This window comes from Athene noctua, chromosome Z (assembly GCF_965140245.1).
Source record: "Athene noctua chromosome Z, bAthNoc1.hap1.1, whole genome shotgun sequence".
NCBI classification, from domain to species: Eukaryota; Metazoa; Chordata; class Aves; order Strigiformes; family Strigidae; genus Athene; species Athene noctua.
Genome location: NC_134077.1, coordinates 72390728 through 72415323, shown reverse-complemented (window position 1 = coordinate 72415323; position 24596 = coordinate 72390728). Strand labels below are relative to the sequence as shown.

The following is a 24596-nucleotide window of genomic DNA, read 5'->3' as shown; positions in this document are numbered from 1 at the left end:
CTCCTGCAACTTCCAAAATAGTAATTTCTGCATTCTTGCATGCCAGCCCTTATTTCTGAAACAGTTCGTTCTTCCATTTGTTTTAGAAAACCTCATAGAAGTCCATGCAGCTACCTTTCCTCATACATGAATTTAGAGAAAAAAAAATCCCTCTTCAGTTGCTTCAGAATACCATTTTATTCTCAAAATTATAAACAGAATGGGGGGACCTTTATCATCCTTATGTATTTCAGGGATGCAAGACTTGCCATGAGCAGCACCCCTTCCTACAGAATTAGACTAGATCTTAATCTTTTCCTAAAGGTTCGCTAATGTGATTAAGAACTCACAGTAACAGAAATACGTCTCTATTCCAAGTTGTCAACAGATTGCAGCTCAGAAAAGTTGAAGACAAAAACAGAATGACAAGAAGTATAATGACTGAAGATGCCCCTCACACTGTCATTTCCTCTTTAAGTATCTATTATACATACTATACTGTATGATCTATGAAGACAGGTAACAGTAGATTGAAAAGGTGGTGTAAGATAGCCATATACACAGCCTGATAATCATAGCAATAACACTGAGCCTAGTAACAAAGCAAAACGTGGGAAGAGTATTTAAAGGCTTTTAAAAAAATACTATCATGCTAAATTTTAATAAGTACTTTTAATGATAAGCTATAAAGTTCTTACTGACTTTAGGCAATGCATATAGTTGCTCTGTCACAACAGATTACAAAATAGCATAGGAAGATTATTCAGTACAGTTTTGTGTATTCTGTAAGGTATACAATGTTGTGTTAGTCTTGTTACGTCAACCATCAAGAAAAGGGATACACAGAGTACTGAGAACAACATATCCTTTGAGCAGTAACAGACATGTCTATCTGAAGAAAGCAACAGGATGTGAAAGTCAGGATTTCTACTGAGAAAGATCTTAGGAGCCATGTGTTTGGATAAATATGCTCCATGAGCGTACAAGTGAAATGTTAGGTCAGTCTAGTCTTGACACGTGCTGTTATCAAGTTCTCAGACAAAAAAAATAGAAAAACCATCTGCTTCTGGTCACCTGGAAGCGTATGCTCAAAAAACCCCATGAAATTCACACCCAGCCATTCCTTTACTCCAGAGATTTGGCAACAGAGTTTAAACTTGTCTGCTTCAGAAGCATTATGTTCAGCAAGACCTTCTTAGAATCACTAGCGTATCATTAATATTCTTTACTTTAGAAGTGTTTCTTCATGAGCATAAAGAACATAATGTAGATAAAAGTTTCTCGTCTTTAATATTTTCTTCCCCTAGAGCAACCATCAGCAGCAGCATTCAGCTTGGAGGCATTAAAGCCTCAAAGGTGCAAAACATGTCTCATTAGAACGCTGAACAGTCAGTTTTGGGATATTACATTTGCACATACCAGGATGTATACAGAACTGGGGAAGTCAGCAACACTACACAGGAGTCCAAAAACAGGAAAAAAAGAAGCACCTCAACTTTCTGTTACAGAATAGAAGGTCAGCTACTACTGCTTTTTGTAGAAAGGAAGCCTAGCAGTTTTCCCAACAGCAAAATACTAGAAACAATCAGAATACAATCTCAGATCTTTTTGTGGTAGGTGATATAATTTCTATCTATGAAGTCCAGAAGTTCCTAACTGATTTTACGAGGATAAAGAGCCAGAGAAGTTATCACTTCTTGACAATATCATCTCCAAAGCTTTATTCTGTCTCAAAAAAAAAAAATTTTAAAAAAAATCTCTCAACCAACCAAACACCAGCAATCCTTGTTTGTCCTATGTTGTATGAGAGCATGTCTGCCAACACGGGTATCACAGAATCCCAGACAACACAGAGGAAGATTAGTCAGCAGGCCAAGGCTGTCAAGGGTCATCTCAGTTTTATGCATCTCTAATGCCTGTGTACAGGAGCAAAAAAACCTCAACACCTTCTTTGTCTTGTCTGTACACAGTCCTTGTGGAATTTGACACTGGGTTATGTGGACCCAGCTGTCCACATGAAATCTGCAGGAGAAACATCATGATCTTCGTTTTATTTCCAGTCTGGCAAGTAGTGTATGTAAATGCTACCTAGAAACTGCCAATATATCCCAGAAATGTGGAAATTACTCACAGCTCAAACAGTTAAGCAGACAAAAAAACCAGAGCTTATTGGTTCTCAGGTAGACAAGTCTGTACTGATATAGAATGGTAATGGAACTATTGAATGACATTAACCTCTACAACTAAATTCAGTGGGAGGCCATGTTGTTCAAAGAGCATCTCAGCTATATAAAAGAACATGCTTTATCCTTTTTATGGTCAACACATCTGAAAAAAAGTAACAGCTTCTATATGTAAAGTGTAGCAGTATGAGGACTAGCACTAAATTTTTAACATGATCTTCTCACTTGGGGTCAAGCAATGCCTGGCTGTTTCACTTCAGGATCAATTAACTTAATGAAGAATAAAAAACTGCCATATGCACTGCCTGTCAAACACAATGTCAAGCTGACAAATAGCTAAGAGGAAAGTTTTGCAATTTCAGTCTTGAATGAAAATGAAGAATAGGCAAGTGCAAGGGTAATTAATCAACTTGTTCTGATGAATCCTTTTTATCTGTTATTATTTCTGCAACTGCAGACAGGTTTTTCAGCATGCAACCTGGGAAATTACTCACCTCAACTATACTAATCATATGAGGAAGGAGGCGATCCATCCGAACTTCCAGCAACATAACCAGAGCACGGCAAACATTTTTGCGTACTTCAGGCTCCTCATCACCAGCCAGTGCAAAGAGATTCTGTTGGAAAATAGTCCCCGTTGAAAAGACTCAGTTCATCTAGGACAGCGTGTATTTAAGTTGACATTACTGGCAAACTAAAGTATGCAAATATATATTTCTGTACCCTCCTATCCCACACCTTGGAACACCATTTTATTTCTTAAAGATGTATGTTTAGTAAATTAGATCTTTAGACTCTCACTGTATATGGTACACATAACCAAAACACTGGCACAAGAACAGTATTTCCTGGGTATTTTCTCCTACACGTAAATGAAATTTTGAAGCCAGAAAACTCCACCAGTACGTAACAGCAGCAAATCAAATACTGCAGATAACCCGCAATGCCACCCTTCTAATCCATGTTCAGTAGCAGTATACAGAGACACCCAGATGGCTTTAGTGACATGGTGATACTTGTACTGCACTTTCCACCACAGGTAAGTGACAGACTGCTGCCATTACTTTTACACCTTTATGCAACAGGAGTTTCCACTACTTATGAAGGGGAAGCATCTTTCAAAGTATTATTTTCTGGGCTTGGAGAGTGCTTAGACTAATCAACTCTGAGCACAAGCATAAAGAATGAACTTCAATCCAGCTGGACTGAAACTAAGAACAGGCAACCAGAAATGGGAAGTTTGGGGGTAGAGGTGGTTGTAAAACATAATTCAAAACTCTTGATAAATCAGATACATAATTTGACTTAATCCCCCCAACCAAGAATACACACTCACCTCAATAAAAGAATCTATGTGCAACATAAGAGCTTGAGTTCTGCTGATGATAAATTGATTGACACATGCAACAGCATGAGACCTACACATGGAACAGTTAAAATACACATTTTTCATGAGTTAAAAACATTTTCTAAACTGTACATAGGCATAAACATTACAAAGCAACTAACATTGTCCAAACATCTAGAAGCAAGAGGGAACAAACCTGCACATCTAAGTATTGCCAAGCAAAATTACTAAACCACATTTTAAGTATCACCTTATACTCTATCTAGTAAGTATTTAAAAATAAAATTATTCAGTGAATAAAAACCAGAGTAGGATGACTACACCTGGCACATTTGTTCTGAAGAGTATGTAAGGATATTCTTTGAGTAGATTATAATTATTGACCTTCTCTGATACTAACAATTCCACACAAGTAAGCATGGTGATATTTTAGCACACTCTTCTTCATTGTTAAGTATACAATTGCCTTTACAGTGTTTTTAGTATTTAGAGACCAATATGTGTCAACAGTATAGCTATGGCTTAGGACAAACACACACTTGTAGTAGGATACATCCTGAAACATTTGTGGTAGAAACATGCTAAAAAATGAAGCACTGTTTCTTCTATTCCATTTCATGCTAAACCATTACTTACAGGCCTTTTTCATTCTCAGAGATCCAAAAATCAAAATTCTGTAAGTAAAGGCACAAGGCAAAACTACCTGTGAAAGCCTTTCAAGATCCACTAAAGTATTTTTACTAATGTAACTCCAAACTTCTATTCTGTTCAGACATTTCTTGGAAGACTGTCTCATAAAAATGTAGTTCAAAAGCTGTCTCTTGACAAATTTAAATATAAGTATTTTACTGACACCACTAATAGTTTTCATACTTCAACACTTGTACTGAAACGAGGCTGCAGGTAAGCAAGTGGCCTGCTTTAAACCTGAAACTGGTTTAACAGTCTCAAAGCCACAAATATTGCAGCACAGGAAAAAACTGAAAGACTGTATAAGTAAAAAAGCATGGGTTTCCTCACCTTTCCAAAAGAAGTTCATGCTTTGTTCCATATTTTTGTTCGTACGCATCTATTCTAGATGACTCTTTAAGTCTCACTTGAATCCTATCATCACATTTTCCGAGTTATACTCTCAGTTTTCATCATCAACTACTGTTGGCAATAAAGAATTGCCAACTCCAAGTTGTACAATCTTTCAATATAATTTTCAAACAGGAGTTAAAAAACACATTTCACAGAATCACAGTATGGTTGAGGTTGAAAGGGACCTCTGTAGATCATCTGGTCCAAGCCCTCTGCTCAATCAGGGTCACCTAGAGCCAGTTGCCAAGGACCATGTCTGGATGGCTTTTAATTATCTCCAAGGATCTCTATCACCTCTCTGGGCAAACCGTGCCAGTGCTTGGTCACTCTCACAGTGAAAAAAGTATTTACTGATGTTCAAAGGGAACCTCCTGTGTTTCAGTTTGCATCCACTGCCTCTGGTTCTGTCACTGGGCACCACTGGAAAAAGCCTGGCCATGTCTTTTTAACTCCCTTCAGGTGTTTATATACACTGATGAGCTCCCCCCAACCCCAGCTCTCTCAGCCTTTCCTCATAAGAGAGATGCTCTAGTCTCTTCATCATCTTCATGGCCCTTTGCTGACCTCTCTCCAGTATGTTCATGTCCCTATTGCAATGTACAGGTCAGAAGTGGACACACTACTCCAGGTGTGGCCTCACCTGGAATATGAGGGGAAGGATCACCCTCCTTAACCAGCTAGCAACCCTCCAGCACAGGATACCATTAGCCTTCTTTGTGGGAGGGCCACACTGCTGACTCATTTCAGGGTAAAAGCTATTGTTCTTTGTAATGAATATCAGCCATAACAATTAAATTCTAGGATTTTTCTTCTATTCTATACTTCTGTTGCTTTGGAGATATTAATAAGTTTTACAGTGAAAAGATGATGAACCCATTTAATTTGATTCTGCTGAACGATAAATAGCTTTAGTGAAGTTAAAGCAGAAAATTTTTTTGCGAGAACTCAAACTACTGTCAGCGTAAGAATCTTGACTCTCCTATTGCTGAAATCATTATAAAATGAAAGCAAAATTGTTCTCTCTCATAAGAATATTAAGTTCTAACCACAGCACTGAATTTTTCGCAATATGCAGAAACTTTAACAGTTTGATTTTCAAGATCATAGGCTGATTTGTACATTTGGAAGACGTATAAAGAGGTGAGATTGTTGTATTAACTTAGCAAATAAATATGGAAATTACTGATGCACGGAATCTCTGTGGATCTCTGAAGGATCATTTAAACAGAACTATGCATGTTTTAAACAGATCTACAAACTAGCAACTTTGCTGCTCATGTAAATAAAATTTTAACAGGCAACTGTATTACAACGCCTAAGCCTACCTTATTTTTGGACTGCTGTGCTTGAAGAACTGCAAGAACTTAGGTATCATAATATTGAGTGGTCGGTCCAATACATCACTATCTAAAATTTCAGCAGAATCTTCACATATCTTCTGAAGAGCACCAAAAGCGCCCTGTTTTTTTAAAAAAAAACAAAAAAACAAACACTTCTTCCACATTCTGAAGAAAGCAAAGTTTCAGGTTTTGTACAGAATAGCTCATTTCAGCACAACACAGTAAATGTAGCTAGTTAACACAGTAAATGCATCTAACTAAATATGGAGTTAAACTGAAACATCCTTAAAGGCTTTTTATTTAAGCACTTTATACCGGCATCTGTAAGATCTCCAGCTGGGTGAGTCAGTAATGGCTAAGTGGTAATTTTAATTTTAGCATTCAGTGCTCAACTATTCAATCATATTTTAAAAAACGCATGAAAGCTAGTTCTTATTTGAGAAACTGTGGTGGTTTAAGCCCTGCCAGGACCGGAGACCACATTGGCATTGCCCCTCCCCCACCCTTGGCCAGTCAGGCTGGAAGTGAGGCACAAACCCCGGGTTAAAATAAGAAGAAATTTAATACAAGTGTGATAAACAATCTGAACAACAACAGTAGCAATGGTAACAACAGTAAGCAGTAATAACAGTAAACAAGACAAAAGATATACAGAGAAATACCGCAATGGAAACAGACAGCTCGCTCACATGCTCCCGGCCATCAAAGCCACAAAGGAAAAAGTTCCCACACTCCCAAGCCCGGACCATGTAACCCGGCTGGAGATCCCTTCCCCCTCCCCGCTGGGGAAACTTAACCCTATCCTAGCTGAACCAGGACAGAAGTAAATGTCAAGGTGCACAAATATCCAATTTAATTACATATATAATTGTATTTCCTTTCATGATTTGTTATTGGGCAAGAGAGAACTCTGGATATGATGGTCAATTTAAGTTTCATTTTCAAGTGCTTTTTTTCTAGCAAGCAGCACAAAACCACTACATAACCGCTTGGCATCTTGGACCATTATATTATCTCAGAGGATTATTTTATATAAAATGCTTCTCACACTTTCATGGAGACAGTATCAATTAAAATCGTGTGATCACAGATTTTCATTTTTTTAATTTGACAAGGCTTTTTTCTCCTCATAGCTTAAAACCATTAAATTGGTATTTATTTTACTTCATACACACTAAACAGAACTGTTCATTTCACCATGATATAGCAACAACAGATTGCTTTTCCAGATTAAGTTACAAGAAGAATGAACACTATTTTTAAGTAAGAGAAAATTCAGGGTCAACTTTATGATGGTGATGATGTCTGAAAGATAGGCACAGAGAGGTAACCAGCAGCTGAGATGCTACAACTATTCATCTGCAGTCTTACTCTACTTTTATGTAAAGAGAACAAATGTATTTGCACGAACAGTAAGAACACGCAGCACAGGTAGAAGAAAAAGTAGCAAATTTGAGCCAATGTTCCAACAAGAACATACGTACATGTATATACACACACAATACTATATATAAACATAGCGTCTATGAAGAGAGGTGAAAATAATCAAATTCAGGTGATAGTCTTCTATTTTCTGTAAGTCTCCTTACCTCACAGGTATTGTAATCTTCAGAATCCAACAGGCTGCAAAGCTTTGGTAAGAGTTCAGGCCAATTCTGTAATTCTCCTTTTGACGCAATGGTTGTTATCAGAATGCCTAAAGGAATCAGAGGGATGAAGAAAATGAGACCTCACATACCTTCACATATTTCATACCAATTTTTCTCCCCTCAAAGATCTAAGGAGTTAAGAAATTTCTTGTTTTATTAAGAACTAGCAAGCATAAAAAGAGGAAGTACATTTAATTACAAATGGTATTTAAAAGGCTTTGAAATGTAAAGGGTTGGACATTAGGAAAAAAAGTTTCACAGAAAGAGTGGTCAGAGAGTGGAAAAGGCTGCCCAGGGAGGTGGTGGAGTCACCATCCCTGGATGTCTTTAAGGGTCGTTTAGATGAGATGCTGGGGGATATGGTGTAGGGGAGAACTTTGTAGAGTCTGGCTGATGGTTGCACTTCATGATCCCAAGCCTGAATGACTCTGTGAAAAGCATGAATGTGAGAATCTGCCAATCAATAAACTTACAAGCCAGTGGTAAATTACGTGTTCACAACTTTACTGTGTTTACACAAAACATTAAGGACACATTCTAAGGCCAAGATACCTACTAAGAGCTTACACACTATGGCAGGTCATCTAGGGGTTGGATGACTGAAATCCAGCAAACAGATAGGTCAGCTGAAAGAGTCACTAATTCTGTTTCCAGCACATACTGAAATCCCAGGAAAAACTAATTAGTGACAGGAACAGGGAAGGCCCCTTATAAACTAGGTCTGACTTTGTGTAAGTCCATTTTGCTTGATGACAAAATGAAGCAGTAGCATAATCCATTATGCTACAGTTATTTCTAATGACTATGAACACAGAAGATACTACTACAAGTCATCTCCCAAGTGACAAGTGATGAAAAAAAGCTCTCCAAAGGTTTTTCATTGAGCTAATCACTATAATTTTTCTTTGGAATAAAATGCTAAAATTTGTTAAATACATCACAATACAGGACAACATTACAGAGCAAAGGACATTTTGAACAACACACACAATAACTAACAGATATTTTGCATGATGCTTCCTTTGATGCAACAGGCTGGAGAAGCCACAAAGTGGGCAAAAATTAAGACAGAGGTAAACCACAATTTTACGGCTCCAGAATTAGTCTGCATCCAGTTGTGTTCAGAACTGCAACTGAACAGAAAAGATTCCCAAAAGCCTATGGAGATCTATGGAGTCTTAAAGACTGCATTTCTCCTGAATATTATGGTCCTGCAAAGAATATCAGATGCATGAATAGAAAATACTTATTTTACTGTTGCTGGATCTTAATTATCCCCCCCCCCCCTTTTTTTTTAATCAAATTGAACTTCACAAAAGGAGCAAACTAAACAAATTTTCTTGCCTCCTAGTCAAAGTACTTAAATTGCAAAATTGTATAATCCCTAATTTATACCTGAAACAGGCTTGTATGTAGACTTAACATGGGTTCCGAAACAAACATAAGAACAAAATTTCTGGAACTCTTCTGGACTAGCATGTGACAGAAGTTATACAGAAATTAAATTTCAAAGGGGTAGTTAGTTTTGGAGAAGAGTTGGTTAAAGATCTTTTCAATGTCCTAGGAGTGGTTTCAGATGACACACAGTCTGGCTATACTTGTAATATGTGTAAGCTTTCACAGCTGAAGGAAAGACTATGTGAAAACCACTTTAAGTGTTCTTCCAAAAGGCTTATCCCAGACAGCAACAGGATAACCTAGAGGAAATACTTCCAGGAAATTCTTCTAGCCAAGAAGTGACCTGAGTCCACCGCCCCTTGCAAGAGAGACATATGCAGTTCAGACTATACATGTTATTACAGACATTCTGTACAGGTCTGCAGAGAAGCCATTTAACATTATGGTGGTGTTCGGGAAATGATAAAGAGACACTTTGGTGAGGATTAAAAAAAAAAATAAATTCCAAAACAAAGAGACTATCAACAACTTGAGAGGTGTTGTGGTTTAGACCCAGTCCGCAGCCGAACACCACACAGCTGCTCACTCACCCTCCCCTGCCTGGGGAATGGGTGAGTGAATGGAAGAGTAAAAGTAACTTGTAGGTTGAGATAAAAATAGTTTAACAACTGAAATAAAATAAAACAATAATAACAATAATAGAAAGTACAAACTTGTAACGCACAATGCAATTGCTCACCACCTGCTGACTGATATCCAGCCTGTTCCCGGCTAGAGATCCCAAAAAACGCAAGATCTCAAAACTACAATCCCAAGAAGCAAGAGAGAACTCCATCCTTCCTGTCTGATCCTGCTCTATATACAAAGCATGACATGACATGATATGGAATATTACACTGGTCAGTTTGGGTCCATTGCTCTGGCTGTGCCCCCTCCCAGCTTCTTGTGCACCTGTGCACAGGCAGGACATGGGCAGCTGGAGAACCCTGGATTTCTTAGCAACAACTGAAAACATCAATGTATTATCAACATTCTTCTCATACCAAATCCCATACTGAATCTAAAGCACAGCACTATTCTAGCTACTAAGAAGCAAAATTAACCATCCAGCTGAAACCAGGACAAGAGGCAACAGCTATAGCGTCTGAAGCTTTCCAGAAGGTTTTAAGAACAATGAGAAAACAGCCTCATAAAATGAAGTTTTAGGCACTTATGTTCATGTTAAAAGGAATCTTCATGAGCTTCTAATGAACTTCATCTTCTTTCAATTGTGAAATTTCTACCACCCACCTGAGGCTTTATTAGGCCAGCAGGGAACAGAAGACACCAGAAATTAGGCTTTGTGGCTTTCCCTACAAGACTTCAGACACCAAAAGATGGACATCAGAAGAATAATCAAAGTAAAGAAATAGTCAATGTAGTAGCTTGCAGCTTTTTCACAGGTTTGGGCTAGAGCTGACAGTTAAAACAGGCCCTTCCTTCCAACCTCAGCTACAAGGTTAGAAATCTGAAATTGAAAAGTCTAAAGATGGTCTTGATTTGCAATGAATGTCAAAACAGTTTTACAGAATCTGTTCATATTTCATTTGACAAATATGATATCTAATAAATATAGCAGCTAGGCTAATTGAGCAGTAAACATACAAGAGAACAAACTCCAGAGGGATGTCAGAAATTGTTAAAAACATAAGTGGAACTGCATGACAGCATCTTTTATGTCACTTTTTCAATTAAATGCAAGCCCAGTTTACAGCATCAGTCCTACAATAAAATAATTAAACAAAGAAAAAGCAGCTATGCTTCAGTACTTACATGCTAATAACAGGACAGGGGGAAGGTTGGGGTTTTTGGGGTGGTATTTTGCCTCAGTAGCTCTTGAAGTTGATTTCTGAACTCCTTAATTCTAAAAAGCTGAACTTCCTAATAAAATTCCCCCTCACAGTGCAATCAGCTTTCACTTTCCTTCTGCAGTGAAACTCTCCAGTCCTGTCACTGCTATTAAACACTCAAACTATTTCCATTGCTTCCTTTTAAGCAGTAGTTACACTAAGGTCCTGCTCAGACTAGAATCTCCAGAAAGTTTTAAGAACAGACACTTCCTAAAAAGATGCATACACTTCCTGGTAAGTTTTGTGTGTCCTCAACACATGCAGCAATCTTTTTTGAATTTGAATCCATATTTCAACATTAGCACATGGGGTTTTAAAACCTGTACCACACAGCAAAGTTCCACACTCTTACCCATTTGGGGATTGCAATAGGGAAGAGGTAAGTAAGGATGTAACAGCATGTAGTTACTATTTGGTCTCAAGTCACAGTTCTAAAATCAACTCTATTGCCATGCTCATTTTTCTCAATGAAGTGTCTTCTGAGAATGGGATTAATCAGCTTGCCTCCATCTTGGCCAAAAGGTATCAGCTTTTGTCTGGTCAGCACTAGATGCTAGTGACCACAAAGGAGAGGGAATGCTGCATTACATCTTCTCTGATGCTATACTGATGTACTTGCTCATCTTCCTCTCAGAATTCCAGAGATTCTATTTGCAATTCGCAAATGAAATTGATAGTCCTTGAACTGCAAAAACCGTAAGTATCTCAAAGAGCAGCTCAAACTAGCATGTGCCAACTCATACGCTAACAAGGCAGCCTAGGTAGGTAGAAATATATTTACCCCTAGCTAATACCATAAGACCAGTGGGTACTGGACCAACTTCACTATTAAGAGAGAAGGCTACAAGGATCCAGTTTTTAACTACTTCAAAGGGCAGGGTGCAAAGCATGTGCTAAACACCAACTTCTATGCAAGTATGCATTTCATCAGTTGCTACTCATCTTCAGAATTCATATACATTCTTGAATAATCCCTGCAAGTATCACTTAAAGCTGAACAGTAACTGAGTACTAGGAGAAGAGAAAGAGTAAGTGCTTAAAAACTAACAACTCCGTCAACCCCCCAAAAAAACCCCACCCCAAATCATCGTCACCAAATAACCCTAAAACAGCAATCCAAAGGGTGCTAGAATATATTCTTCAGTCAACTCCACTATACTCCACTGACAACTCCTATGAACAAAGAAGCAAGCGTAACTCTTCTACAACCTGAAACCACAAAAATACCTGCTGCTCAAAGACTTGCTTCTACTCTCATCAAGAAAAGGGAAGATTAATAAAATTCATAGCAAAGCAGCATCACAAGTAATAAGACAGGAGAAAAAAGCCAAGATAAGCATTTTTCTCTAGTTCATGGTCTATAACCCAGATGTCTGGAGAAAGAATCCTATAGAAAAAGCAAAGGATTCTAAAGAAGCAGTAACTGGCAGGTTATTTTATAAGAGGAGTCAGCTGATACAAGCTGAACTTCCTTCTGAACTGACACCCACACACCCATTTTCTCTACTGTACTCAAAAATGTATTTATTTTTTTCTATTTTTTTGAGTGGACAAAGAAAACTAGTACAATGATTGCAGTAGCTGGAGGAAATCATATTCTAAGAACAGACAGAAAAGGAATTTACCTAGAAATAGGTAAAAATAATGCAAATATGCATATTTTATGGAAGAGATGTACTAAAGTATCTATAAAATCAGAAATTCATGTAATAAAGATCATCTAATTCAATGAGAAGTTTTTTTAAGGTCCCTTCCAACCCAAACCATTCTGTGATTCTATGATGTTCTGCACACCACATTTTATTTACTGTTTTCTGACAGAAGGTATTTAAAACCAGAAGCTCATTATGTAAGTGTGTTATGCATAGTATGATGATTCCCTGAAGGGATGTGGATGTCTGTGCATATGGGGGGCAGGACACAGGAAACACAAGGAAACACAGCTAACATGCAAGCAGAGTACTGAAATAATTCTGAAGTCAGACCTTTACCTTGTTCCTGGTTTTAGGTATAAAACTGGCAGCACGCTCAATTTTAGTGGTTTCAAATAAGCTTATGTTCAGTTAAATTTCAAGAGATATGAACTGAATTGCTAAATCAGTTCTAAGAGAACAGGAAGAAAAGTATGACTTCAGTATATTCACACTAAAGATAAATATCAGCATTAAAACATTTTGAGTTGTGACAATTACCAAAAGCAGTTTTAGAAGTTTAATAACTCTTTATGCCACTAGTGCAGCTCTCATGTATCAGTAAACTTTTTCAGTATGTAGAAGACAGCAATAAGAGCAAACTTACCTACAGTAGCTCTAATTAAGGGGGAGGAATCACCAATGTTGTTCAGACATTCACTTTTTATGAAGTCAGTTACCCCACTGGGAAAGTTGTGAAAATGTGCTTTTACATTGTTCTTCAAGATGAGACCACTCAAGGAACGTGTTGGTTCATCTGCAACAGAAAATAATTACAGTCAACCTTCAAGAAGCTTTCCAGATTTCCAGAACAATGCAGCAAGGGCAAAGCTTATATAGAGATATTTAACTTGATTTCCTTATCTCTTCCTCCAGCTACACCCATCAATTCACATAGTAAACGTTTTCAGATTCAGAGTTCACTATTTCTCTTTATTAAAAATTAGAATATCAGTATTACAAAACTTTCTCTTGAAATATAGAATTTGTATGGAGATATAGGCAAGGAATAGATCTGAAGTCACAGGATATAGGAGACTAATGAAAGAAACTGGTCATTCAGACATTCTGATTATACTGACTGGCTTGCTGCAACACTGATACTCTAAGAAACTGATGGCAAACCTGCTTTCACCATACTAAAATACAGAAATTATGTAGGGACTATGCAGTAAATCTTCTACCACCTACTCCCACAGAAATGCAGTGTTCAATTTTTCTACAAAATATGGTAATGTAATCCCTTCAGATACCAGCTGTTCTATTGATCTATTAAATACAGGAAGAAGTAAAAAGAGTCGTTAAACAACGTTAACAGTTACGTATTATACAAGTGTGACCCATAAGAAAAAAAGCTACCAAAACTGATCTGAACTCAAAAAGAATTTAAGTTTAGGCAACAGTTAAGAGTTTTCTTCACTGAGCTCTTCTTGTCCACAAATTTCTCTAAATTACCGGGACAAGAGGAGGAACAGAAAAAGAACAGCCTAGTTTTTTCATTTACATTGCAGCAGACTCACATTTGTTTCTTCAATGAAGGGCACAAGTAACTTGGTATTACTTCTGAAATAGGCTGAAAGTGAGATCTGGATGTTCTGCATAGAAAGGATTAGTTTATAGTAAAGAAATTTAAGTTTACAGCAACCCTAATCACCACAGAAATTTTAATTAGCATTTTAGCCAGCTGTTTGAGATTTTTTGTATGAAGCCCTTATTTGGACAAGAAATAAGGATGTTTGAAGTTCCTCTCAGTCAAAATCAGTTTATACATTGATCTATTCCAAGATGTCATGGCTTAACCCCAGCCAGCAACTAAGTAACATATAGCTGCTCACTCACTCCTTCCCCCTCCTAGTAGGATGGGGAAGAGAAGCTGAAAACACAGTAAAACTCATAGGTAGAGGTAAGAACAGGTTAAGCATAAAATAATAATAGTAATGAAAAGCAATATGATAGAGAAATAAAACCCAGGAAAAGACAAGTGATACACAATGCAGTTGCCCACCACCCGCTGACTGATGCTGCAACAGCAATTCCCCCCCAGCCAACTCCCCCCAGTTTATGTACTGAGCGTGACATCCTATGGTATGGAATATCCCTCTGGATAGTTCGGGTCACCTGTCCTGGCCACGCTCCCTCACAGTTTCTTGTGCACCTCCTCGCTGGCAGAGCATGGGAAACTGAAAAATCCTTAAATTAGGGTAAGTACTACTTAGCAACACCTAAAAGATCAGTGTGTTACCAACATTATTCTCACACTGAATCCAAAACACAGCACTGTACCAGCTACTGGGAAGAAAATTAACTCTATCCCAGTCAAAACCAGGACACAGGCCTTTAAAAATATTAACATCCCAACAGAAATAAGGATAAGCAAAATTAAGAAACACAACTTTCAAATAGAAAGCATTTTCAGACAAAAGTTACTGCATCACAACACCAAGCCTTTCAGAACACCCACAATGCGATGACATGGACAGTGCCATTGAGTGCACCCTCAGCAAGTTTGCTGATGACACCAACCTGTGCGGTGCAGTCGCTATGCTGGAGGGAAGGGATGTGCCACACAGAGGGACCTGGACAGGCTTGAGAGGTGGGTCTGTGCAAACATCATGAAGTTCAACAATGCCAAGTGCCAGGTCCTGCACGTGGGTCAGGGCAATCCCAAGCACAAACACAGGCTAGGCAACGATGAGTGCATTGAGAGTAGCCCTGCAGAGAAGGACTTGGGGGTATTAGTGGATGGAAAACTGACTGTGAGCCAACAATGTGCGCTCACAGCCCAGAAAGCCAACTGTGTCCTGGGCTGCATCAAGAGAAGTGTGGCAGCAGGTACAGGGAGGTGATTCTCCCCCTCTGCTTCACTCTCGTGAGACCCCACCTGCAGTACTGTGTTCAGCTCTGGGGGCTCCAACATAAGAAGGACACAGACCTGTTTGAGTGGGTCCAGGGGGGGCCACAAAGATGACCAAGGGGCTGGAACACCTCCCCTGTGAGGTCAGACTGTGAGAGTTGGGGTTGTTCAGCCTGGAGAAGAGAAGGCTCCAGAGAGACCTTATAGCAGCCTTCCAGTACTTAAAGGGGGCTACAGGAAAGATGGTGAGTGTAGTGATAGGATGAGAGATAACAGTTTTAAAATGAAAGAGAGTAGATTTAGATGAGATATAAGGAAGAAATTATTTACTGTGACGGTAGTGAGACTGGAAGACACTCTACAGAGAAGCTGTGGCTGCCCCCTCCCTGGCAGTGTTCAAGGCCAGGTTGGACAGGTCTTTGAGCAACCTGGTCTAGAGGAAGATGTCCCTGCCCATGGCAGGGGGGTTGGAACTAGATGATCTTTAAGGTCCCTTCCAACCCAAACCATCCTATAATATGATGATTCTATGATATGCAGACATTAAAAAAAAAAACACAAAAAACCCCACACCATAATCAAAATCTTAATTTGAGAAAAAGATTTTATGGTATGACTGCACAAGGATATTTATGGAATCCAGGGTGTTCAGCAACTTCACAGCTACATTGTCAAAAGACAGTAATATAGGTCTAGATGGAGTTCTTGCTGTAACACCAAGATTACAGGCAGATGGCCTAAGAACTGAATAAGACACCCTTTAGTCTTCATAGATTCTGTGGGAAATTCTGCCAGCCATATGCTGCAGCCATGAAAAAAGATCACAGACTTACCTCCTATCTCAGGCAAGCTGGAAGCACAGAGAGTTAACAAGAACATGTAGTACAAGAAAAAGAAGTGAAGCAAACCTCTGGCATTTAGTATCATCTTTGGTGCCAAATCATTTCATCAGTGGAAGATCCCCCTCTCACATTGCCTCACTTGATAATAAAGTCATATCACATAATCATCATTCAGTTCTCAGTAAATCAATTCTGTTGAAAGACTAATACTAGATCCAGATTTCAATGATTTACAGACAGAGCAAATGGATGCATACCCACATTACACATATTTCAATCACTTTACGGCTACTACAGTGCTTGTTTTTAAGCACTATAATGTGTGCTCAAACAGCTGTCTTTCCTCTAATGAGGGTTTGAATAACATAAGGTGCATATGTGAAAAAACCTACGTTTTTTAGCTCACCTGCAAGTCCAGGTGAGCATTTGTTTCACCATGCCTTTTCACCCTCTCTTCCTTAGAGCATAACTCCCTACTTTACTAAAAGAACTAAGCAACTGGGATGAGGGTAGTAGCACTCACAGACTGTGACTGGTAACTTTAAATGTCAGGGTGAAACTTTTTCTAAAGCAAAACTGCCCTGCTGATTTCACTCTTAAAGCTGTTAAGACTTTGTCCTGGTTCAGCTAGGATAGGGTTAAGTTTCCCCAGCAGAGAAGGAGAAGGGATCTCCAGGCAGGTTATTCATACCATGCTGAAGTCAGGTCCAGCGAGGGAGCATGGGAACTTTTTCCTTTGTGGCTTTGGTCGCGTGAAGCACGTAGAATGGCCTGCCTGTATCTACTGCAGTATTTCTCTGTGTATCTTTTGTCTTGTTTACTGTTATTACTGTTCGTTGTTGCTCTTATTGCTACTGTTGTTGTTCAGATTGTTATTTATCACACTGTTGTATTAAATCTCTTCTTATTTAAAGCCCCAAGGTTTGTGCCTGCTTCTAGCCTGTCTGGTCTGAGGGTGGGGGAGGGACAACAGCAACGTGGTCTCCGGTCCCGGCAGGGCTTAAACCACCACAGCCTTTTTGGTGCACCAATGTGGGGCACAAGAGGATTGAAATAAGGTCCAAAAAGGGACAGACCCTGATCAGCCTGTGTTAGAGTAATCTGTTAGGTGCAACTTTTCTGTCTGTATTTGTTTGATAAGAAAATGTTTGCAATGCTGGCCCACTTGCTTGCGTGGTGGGGCTGGATTAATCCTTATATCCAGTGTATGATCCCAGTGCTGGTGTTTGTTATCGGTGGAAAATGTATAAAGGGAATTGTTTTGTCATACTGGTTCCTGACTGCTTATAATGTGTTTGTATCACTGTGTGTGGGGGTGGGCCGGTACCTGTTTGCTGCCTGGGCTCTTGTTAGGGGTCTCACCCCCTCTATGGGTGAGCCAGGGGAAGAGATCCTCTCGTTTTTTCAGAGTTTCAATTATCCTTGGAGCCTGCAGGCCAGTGCGATTGTGGCACAATGCTTTCTGAATGCCTGCCTGATTTTGGTTTTGGCCATGCGGCACTTCTCTAACAATAGCAGTGCCCGGAAACCTGCCCCGAGGTCAGATAACAGTGAGTGGCAAGGGGTGTGGGAAAAGATGGGCAAAGGCCTGAGTCGGTGGGCACCTCCAATGCTCTGGAATTTCACTCCTGAACAAATGCAGAGCCCTGGTAAGCTGATGGAGTGCTTAGAAAGGGTGTGTTACCAAGCGGGCAAAACCCAGGAGACACAAATCGCTGCAATGTGTTGGGGACTTGCCCATGCCTACCGTGTCCTCTTAATACCACCCACTGCCCTCAAGGGGGAGAAAGGGCTGCAGGATCTGAGAGTGAACTTACTGGTACAGCAGCTGGGCCGGGGGAACAGGCAGAACCAGTCTCAGTCGCCTCCACCAGCACAGCAGCTGAGCCAGAGCCAGCCAGTGCCGGTATCAGTCGCCCCGATACAGAAAACCAAATATACCAGAAAGACAGTTCGCAAAGTGGGGGATGGGGATGAGCCAGGCCCATCACAGGAACAGGAGGAAGGGCCAGAGGTGATCATCTGATCTCTATCCCCGACTGAGTTGTGAGATATGCGGAGAGATTTCGGCCGCCTGGGAGGCGAGCAGATTTGCACCTGGCTGCTCCGATGCTGGGAGAATGGAGCCAGTGCTTTTGAGATGGAGGGGAGAGAGGCCAAGCAGCTGGGATCTTTGGCCAAGGATGCTGGCATTGATAGGGAAATAGGGAAACAGACTCAAACCCTCAGCCTTTGGAGGCGACTCCTGCTCAGTGTAAGGGAGAGGCACCCCTACAAGGATGATATCCTATGTCAGCTAAGCCAATGGACCAGCATTGAGAAAGGCATCCAGAACCTCAGGGAACTGGCTGTGTTTGAGATGATCTGTGGTGATCTGAATGATGAGCAGTCACCCATGGACCCAGATCAGGCCCCTTGCACACACCTGGCGAAAGTTCCTGCAGAGCGCACCAGAAGCACACTCGAAAGCATTGGCAATAGTGTCCTGGTGGACAGACACCCACACTCTAACAGTGGATGGAGTGGTTGGCAAGCTCCGGCAATATGAGGGAAATCTCCCTTCATCTCAACATTCCCTGGTTTCAGCTGTGGAGGAACTGTCTCAGAGGGTCCAGAAAGTGGAAGAGGACATGTCCTACATTCCACCTGCATGGGCCGATGTCTCAGCCATTAGAAGTAAACGTTTCCCCACCCAAGGGAAAGGCAGCAGAAGGTACACACCACGAGGCACCCTGTGGTTTTTCCTCCGTGACCATGGAGAAAACATGAGGAGGTGGGATGGGCAGCCCACTGCTGCCCTAGCTGCACGAGTAGAGCAGCTGAAAGGGAAGACCATCACAAAAGGGGAGTCCTCCAAGAAAAGCGCAGCTCCAGTGTCCAGTCAGAAATCCCCCAGACAGAACAGAATGGCCAACGTTATGTCTGACCCTCTGGAGGGGACCAGTAAATCATTCTTACAAGAAGTGAGTGATGATGAGCAGGATTAGAGGGGCCCTGCCTCCAGCCAGGTAGAGGAAAGGGATAATGGGATTTACTGGACAGTGTGGATCCGATGGCCTGGCACATCAGACCCACAAGAGGATAAGGCTTTGGTGGACACTGGCGCACAGTGCACCCTGATGCCATCGAGCTACAGTGGGGTTGAATCCATCTGCATCTCCGGAGTGACAGGGGGATCCCAACAGCTGACCCTACTGGAAGCTGAAGCGAGCCTGACTGGGAAGGACTGGCACAAGCACCCCATTGTGACTGGCCCAGATGCCCCGTGCACCCTGGGCATAGACTATCTCAGGAGAGGGTACTTCAGAGACCCAAAAGGGTACCAGTGGGCTTTTGGTGTAGGCGCCCTGGAGGAGGTTGAACAGTTGTCCACCTCACCCGGCCTCTCAGAGGATCCTCAGTGGTGGGGCGGCTTAAGGTTGAGGAGCAGCGAGTGCCGATTGCTACCAGGACGGTGCACCGGCGGCAGTACCGCACCAACCGAGATTCCCTGGTCCCATCCATCAGCTGATCTGTCAACTAGAAAGCCAGAAGGTGATCAGCAAAACTCACTCACCCTTCAACAGCCCTATATGGCCAGTGAGAAAGCCTAATGGCGAATGGAGGCTGACTGTGGACTACCGTGGCCTGAATGGAGTTACGCCAGCAATGAGTGCTGCAGTGCCGGACATGCTGGAGCTCCAGTATGAACTGGAGTCGAAGGCAGCCAAGTGGTACGCCACGATTGACACTGCTAACGCGTTCTTCTCCATTCCGATAGCGCCAGAGTGCAGGCCACAGTTTGCCTTCACTTGGAGAGGCATCCAGTACACCTGGAATCGATTGCCCCAGGGGTGGAACCACAGCTCCACCATTTGCCATGGACTGGTCCATACTGCACTGGAGAAAGGTGGGGCTCCAGAACACCTGCAGCACATTGATGACATCATTGTATGGGGGAACACAGCCGAGGAAGTCTTTGAGAAAGAGAAGAAGATAATTGAAATCCTCCTGAAGGCCAGCTTTGACATTAAGCAAAAGAAAGTTAAGGGGCCTGCAAGAGAAATTCAGTTCCTAGGGATAAAATGGCAAGATGTGCGTCGCCACATCCCAATGGAGGTGATAAACAAGATAACAGCCATGGCCCCACCAACCTCTAAAAAGGAGACTCAGTCTTTCCTGGGCGCTGTGGGGTTCTGGAGGATGCACATCCCCAACTACAGCCTGACTGGGAGCCCTCTCTACCACGTAACCCGTAAGAAGAACGATTTTGAATGGGGCCCTGAGCAACAACAATCCTTTGAACAAATTAAGCGGGAGAGTGCCCAAGCAGGAGCCCTGGGGCCAGTCCGGGAAGGGCAGGAGGTTAAGAAGATGCTCTACACCACAGCCAGGGAGAACGGCCCTACCTGGAGCCTCTGGCAGAGAGCACCTGGGGAAACCCGAGGCCGACCTCCAGGCTTTTGGAGCCGGGGATACAAAGGCTCTGAAGGTAATTACACACCAACTGAGAAGGAGATACTGGCAGCGTAGGAAGGAGTTCGGGCTGCCTCAGAAGTGGTCGGCACTGAAACACAGCTCCTCCTGGCACCCCGACTGCCGGTGCTGGGGTGGATGTTCAAAGGAAAGGCCTCCTCCACACATCATGCAACCGATGCCACATGGAGTAAATGGGTTGTGTTGATAACACAACGGGCTCGAATAGGGAACCCCAGCCGCCCAGGGATACTAGAGATGATTACGAACTGGCCAGAGAGCAAAGATTCCGGGATGTCACCAGAACAGGATGTGACACGTGCTAAGGAGGCCCCACCATATAACGAGCTGCCGGATGAGGAGAAGCGATATGCCCTGTTCACTGATGGGTCTTGTCGCATTGTGGGAAAACATCGACGGTGGAAGGCTGCTGTGTGGAGTCCCACACGACGGGTCACTGAAGCTGCTGAGGGACAGGATGAATCGAGCCAGTTCACAGAGGTGAAAGCCATCCAGCTTGCTTTGGATATTGCTGAGCGGGAAAAGTGGCCAAGGCTCTACCTCTACACCGACTCGTGGGCAGTGGCGAATACCCTGTGGAAATGGCTGCAGCAATGGAAGCAGAACAACTGGCAATGTAAGGGTAAAACCGTCTGGGCTGCTGAAGTATGGCAGGACATTGCAGCCCGTGTGGAAAACCTCGTTGTGAAGGTGTGCCATGTGGATGCCCATGTACCCAAGAGTCAGGCCACTGATGAACATCGACACAACCAGCAGGCAGAACAAGCTGCTAAGATCAGAGTGGCTCGGGTGGACTTGGACTGGCAGCGCAAAGGTGAACTGTTCATAGCCCGGTGGGCCCACGAGACCTCCGGCCAGCAAGGTAGAGATGCAACATACAGGTGGGCTTGAGATCGAGGGGTGGACCTCACCATTGACACCATTGCAGAGGTCATCCACGGATGTGAGACGTGTGCTGCAATCAAACATGCCAAGCGGGTGAAGCCCCAGCGAAATGGAGAGTGATGGCTGAAATACAGATATGGAGAGGCCTGGCAGATCGACTACATCACACTGCCACAGACCCGCCACAGGAAGCGCCACGTGCTCACAATGGTGGAAGTAACCACAGGATGGCTGGAAGCTTACCCAGCGCCCCACGCCACCACCCGGAACACCATCCTGGGCCTTGAAACCCAAGTCCTGTGGTGACACGGCACCCCAGAGAGAACTGAGTCAGACAACGGGACCCACTTCCGAAACAACCTCATAAATGCCTGGGCAGAAGAACACGGCATCGAGTGGGTCTGCCATATCCCCTACCACGCACCAGCCTCTGGGAAGATCGAGCGCTACAATGGACTGTTAAAAACCACACTGAAAGCACTGGGAGGTGGGACCTTCAAAGACTGGGACATGCATCTAGCAAAGGCCACCTGGCTAGTCAACACAAGAGGATCTGCCCGTCGAGCTGGCCCGGCTCAGTCAAAACCTCCACGTGCTGTAGATGGGGATAAAGTCCCTGTGGTGCGCATGAGGAATGTATTGGGAAAAATGGTCTGGTTTAGTCCTGCGCCAGGCAAAGGCAAAGGCAAACCCATCCACGGGACTGCTTTTGCTCAAGGACCTGGGTGTACCTGGTGGGTGATGCAGGACAATGGAGAGGTCTGATGTGTACCACAGGGGGACTTGATTCTGGGTGAGAACATGCCATGAATTATGCTGTGCCTGTGTAAATTGTTATTTTGTTATTGTTAACTGCTAAATGGCAGCTGGACATGCCACAGATGGTATAGAATAAAGGGGTGGATTATGTCCTGGTTCAGCTAGGATAGGGTTAAGTTTCCCCAGGAGAGAGGGGGAAGGGATCTCCAGCTGGGTTATTCATACCATGCTGAGGTCAGGTCAGGAGACAGTGCAGGAAGCTTTCCTTTGTGGCTTTGGTCGTGGGAAGCACACCGAATGGCCTGTCTGTAACCACTGCGGAATTTCTCTGTGTATCTTTTGTCTTGTTTACTGTTATTACTGTTCGTTGTTGTTATTATTGCTACTGTTGTTCTTCAGATTGTTATTTATCACACTGTTGTATTAAATCTCTTCTTATTTCAGCCTCACGGTTTGTGCCTGCTTCCAGCCTGTCGGGTCTGAGAGTGGGGGAGTCACTGTTGTGCATGAAGATTTCTAATCCATTAATGAGAGACTGAGTATCTCAAAAGAGCTAAACCAAAAATAATGATCCCACCAGAGCAGTGTCATATGGGAAGCAGAAGAGGAATAATTTTTTCTGTCCTAATGAATAAGAATACAATACAGAGACCCCTTAATGAGCTTCCTAGCAGAAAAAGATCCTACTTTTTTTTTTTTTTTTTTTATCCTGAACTTTTAAGTAACCTGAAATATAACACTTTTGGCTTAAACTGGTATGTTTTACTATCATATCAGAAGCAGGACTAACAATGTTTCAAAATGCTCAGTGAATCTGAATACATAAATGACCGTGAAATGTAGTGGTTAGTCTGAAATTAATCAGTGCTCAATTGACTCGTGAGTCATGGAAAACAATCTGACACAACTGCCTAAGTTTAGGAATGTCTGCAAGACACCAAAACAAAGCTGGAAATGTGCCACTGACCCTGAGTGTTGCGTATTCATTGAACAGTAAATAGAAACAGCTGTATTTCTGAAGATGGTGGTGTAAATAAAACTAAGACATGGACAATATGGGAAGGGTGTTGAACTGCTGACCAATAATTAGCTTGTTGGTTAGTTATGGAAGTTTCAGTATTCTAACTAATAATGACCACAGGTCAATTAGAATGCTAAAATCTGTACATCTCTACAAGCTTGCAAAAACATCAAAAAGTTTTAAGAACTAATCCTCTGGTTTCACTGCTACTTTCAGCTTTTCTATCACACCACCTCAAACTGGTTGTCTCAGCACCTTTCCTCTCTAATGCCATTTTATGGATCACCTCCTAATCCTGTAGTTAAATCAGTGCTAGAACCCTTATTATAAAGAGAAAAAGAATCCTTAAGAAATGGAAATTCAGTGTGATGAGAGTATGATTCACTACAAGATCCCAAACTATGTAACAATCTCATGATACTGTTGCAGTTTGAGAACATCTAAAAAGTAGTGTCATCTCTCTGGCATTTCACTGTTGTGGAGGCCAGGCAACAAGTACCTTTGCACTAAGTGCATGCGGAAAATAAATTATGAGCTTCCCAACAGAAGTTCCTTAGACAGCATTCGGCAGTGAATGAATTAGGATTTAGAGTCATTAATCTATCTGAAGAAATTACTTGGTCCTATGAATAGATCTTTTTTCACTCTCTGAATTATCAAAGGTGAATGCTATATATTAAAACATGACAATATCCTAAAAATAGCCGTTGGAACAGAAGAATTAATCAGATGAGTAAAGTAAGGCTGTGTTATCAAATTAAATAATTCAGCATGCTGTTTAGACTACTGAGTGAGTACTGGGAGCATAAAATACAGGACACTCACCAACACTGGTGTTGTATAGGGTACTGTGCTGTGGAAGCTTTTACTATTTCTCCATCTGTCTATATCATATAGGTATAGCTTAACAGAAGGTTATGTGGTGGCACACATGTATAGGCTGCCTTTACAGCACCATCTTCTATTATTTTAGAAACTTAAATGTTTTCTACTATTTGGCTATACAACAGTTCTAACTATGAACCAATTCTCTGCTAGTTAGAGTACCACCTAAAGAACTCTGATACGTGACCATGCTGCTCTGTTTTAATCTGGGGCACCTGTTTTAATTAAACAGTTAAAGCTGCTGAAACTTTTCTAGATTAATCCTGCTCAGCAATACCTTTGTGAAACTGATAGCTCATGAATTAGAACCTGAC

The 24596-nt window shown here is 41.8% G+C and overlaps 1 protein-coding gene across 3 annotated transcripts in view; it reads right to left on the bottom strand.

Moving 5' to 3' along the window:
- The window catches only part of TNPO1 (transportin 1), an 88466-nt gene that overhangs the window by 24839 nt on the left and 39031 nt on the right, over positions 1–24596 (bottom strand). For all 3 annotated transcript variants that reach the window (XM_074933103.1, XM_074933101.1, XM_074933102.1), the window contains 5 exons: positions 13168–13317; positions 7523–7629; positions 5919–6052; positions 3499–3580; positions 2657–2779 (listed from right to left, as the gene is read on the bottom strand). In XM_074933103.1, coding sequence (XP_074789204.1) covers positions 2657–2779; positions 3499–3580; positions 5919–6052; positions 7523–7629; positions 13168–13317 — 596 coding nt within the window. The remainder of the gene's footprint in view (positions 1–2656; positions 2780–3498; positions 3581–5918; positions 6053–7522; positions 7630–13167; positions 13318–24596) is intronic.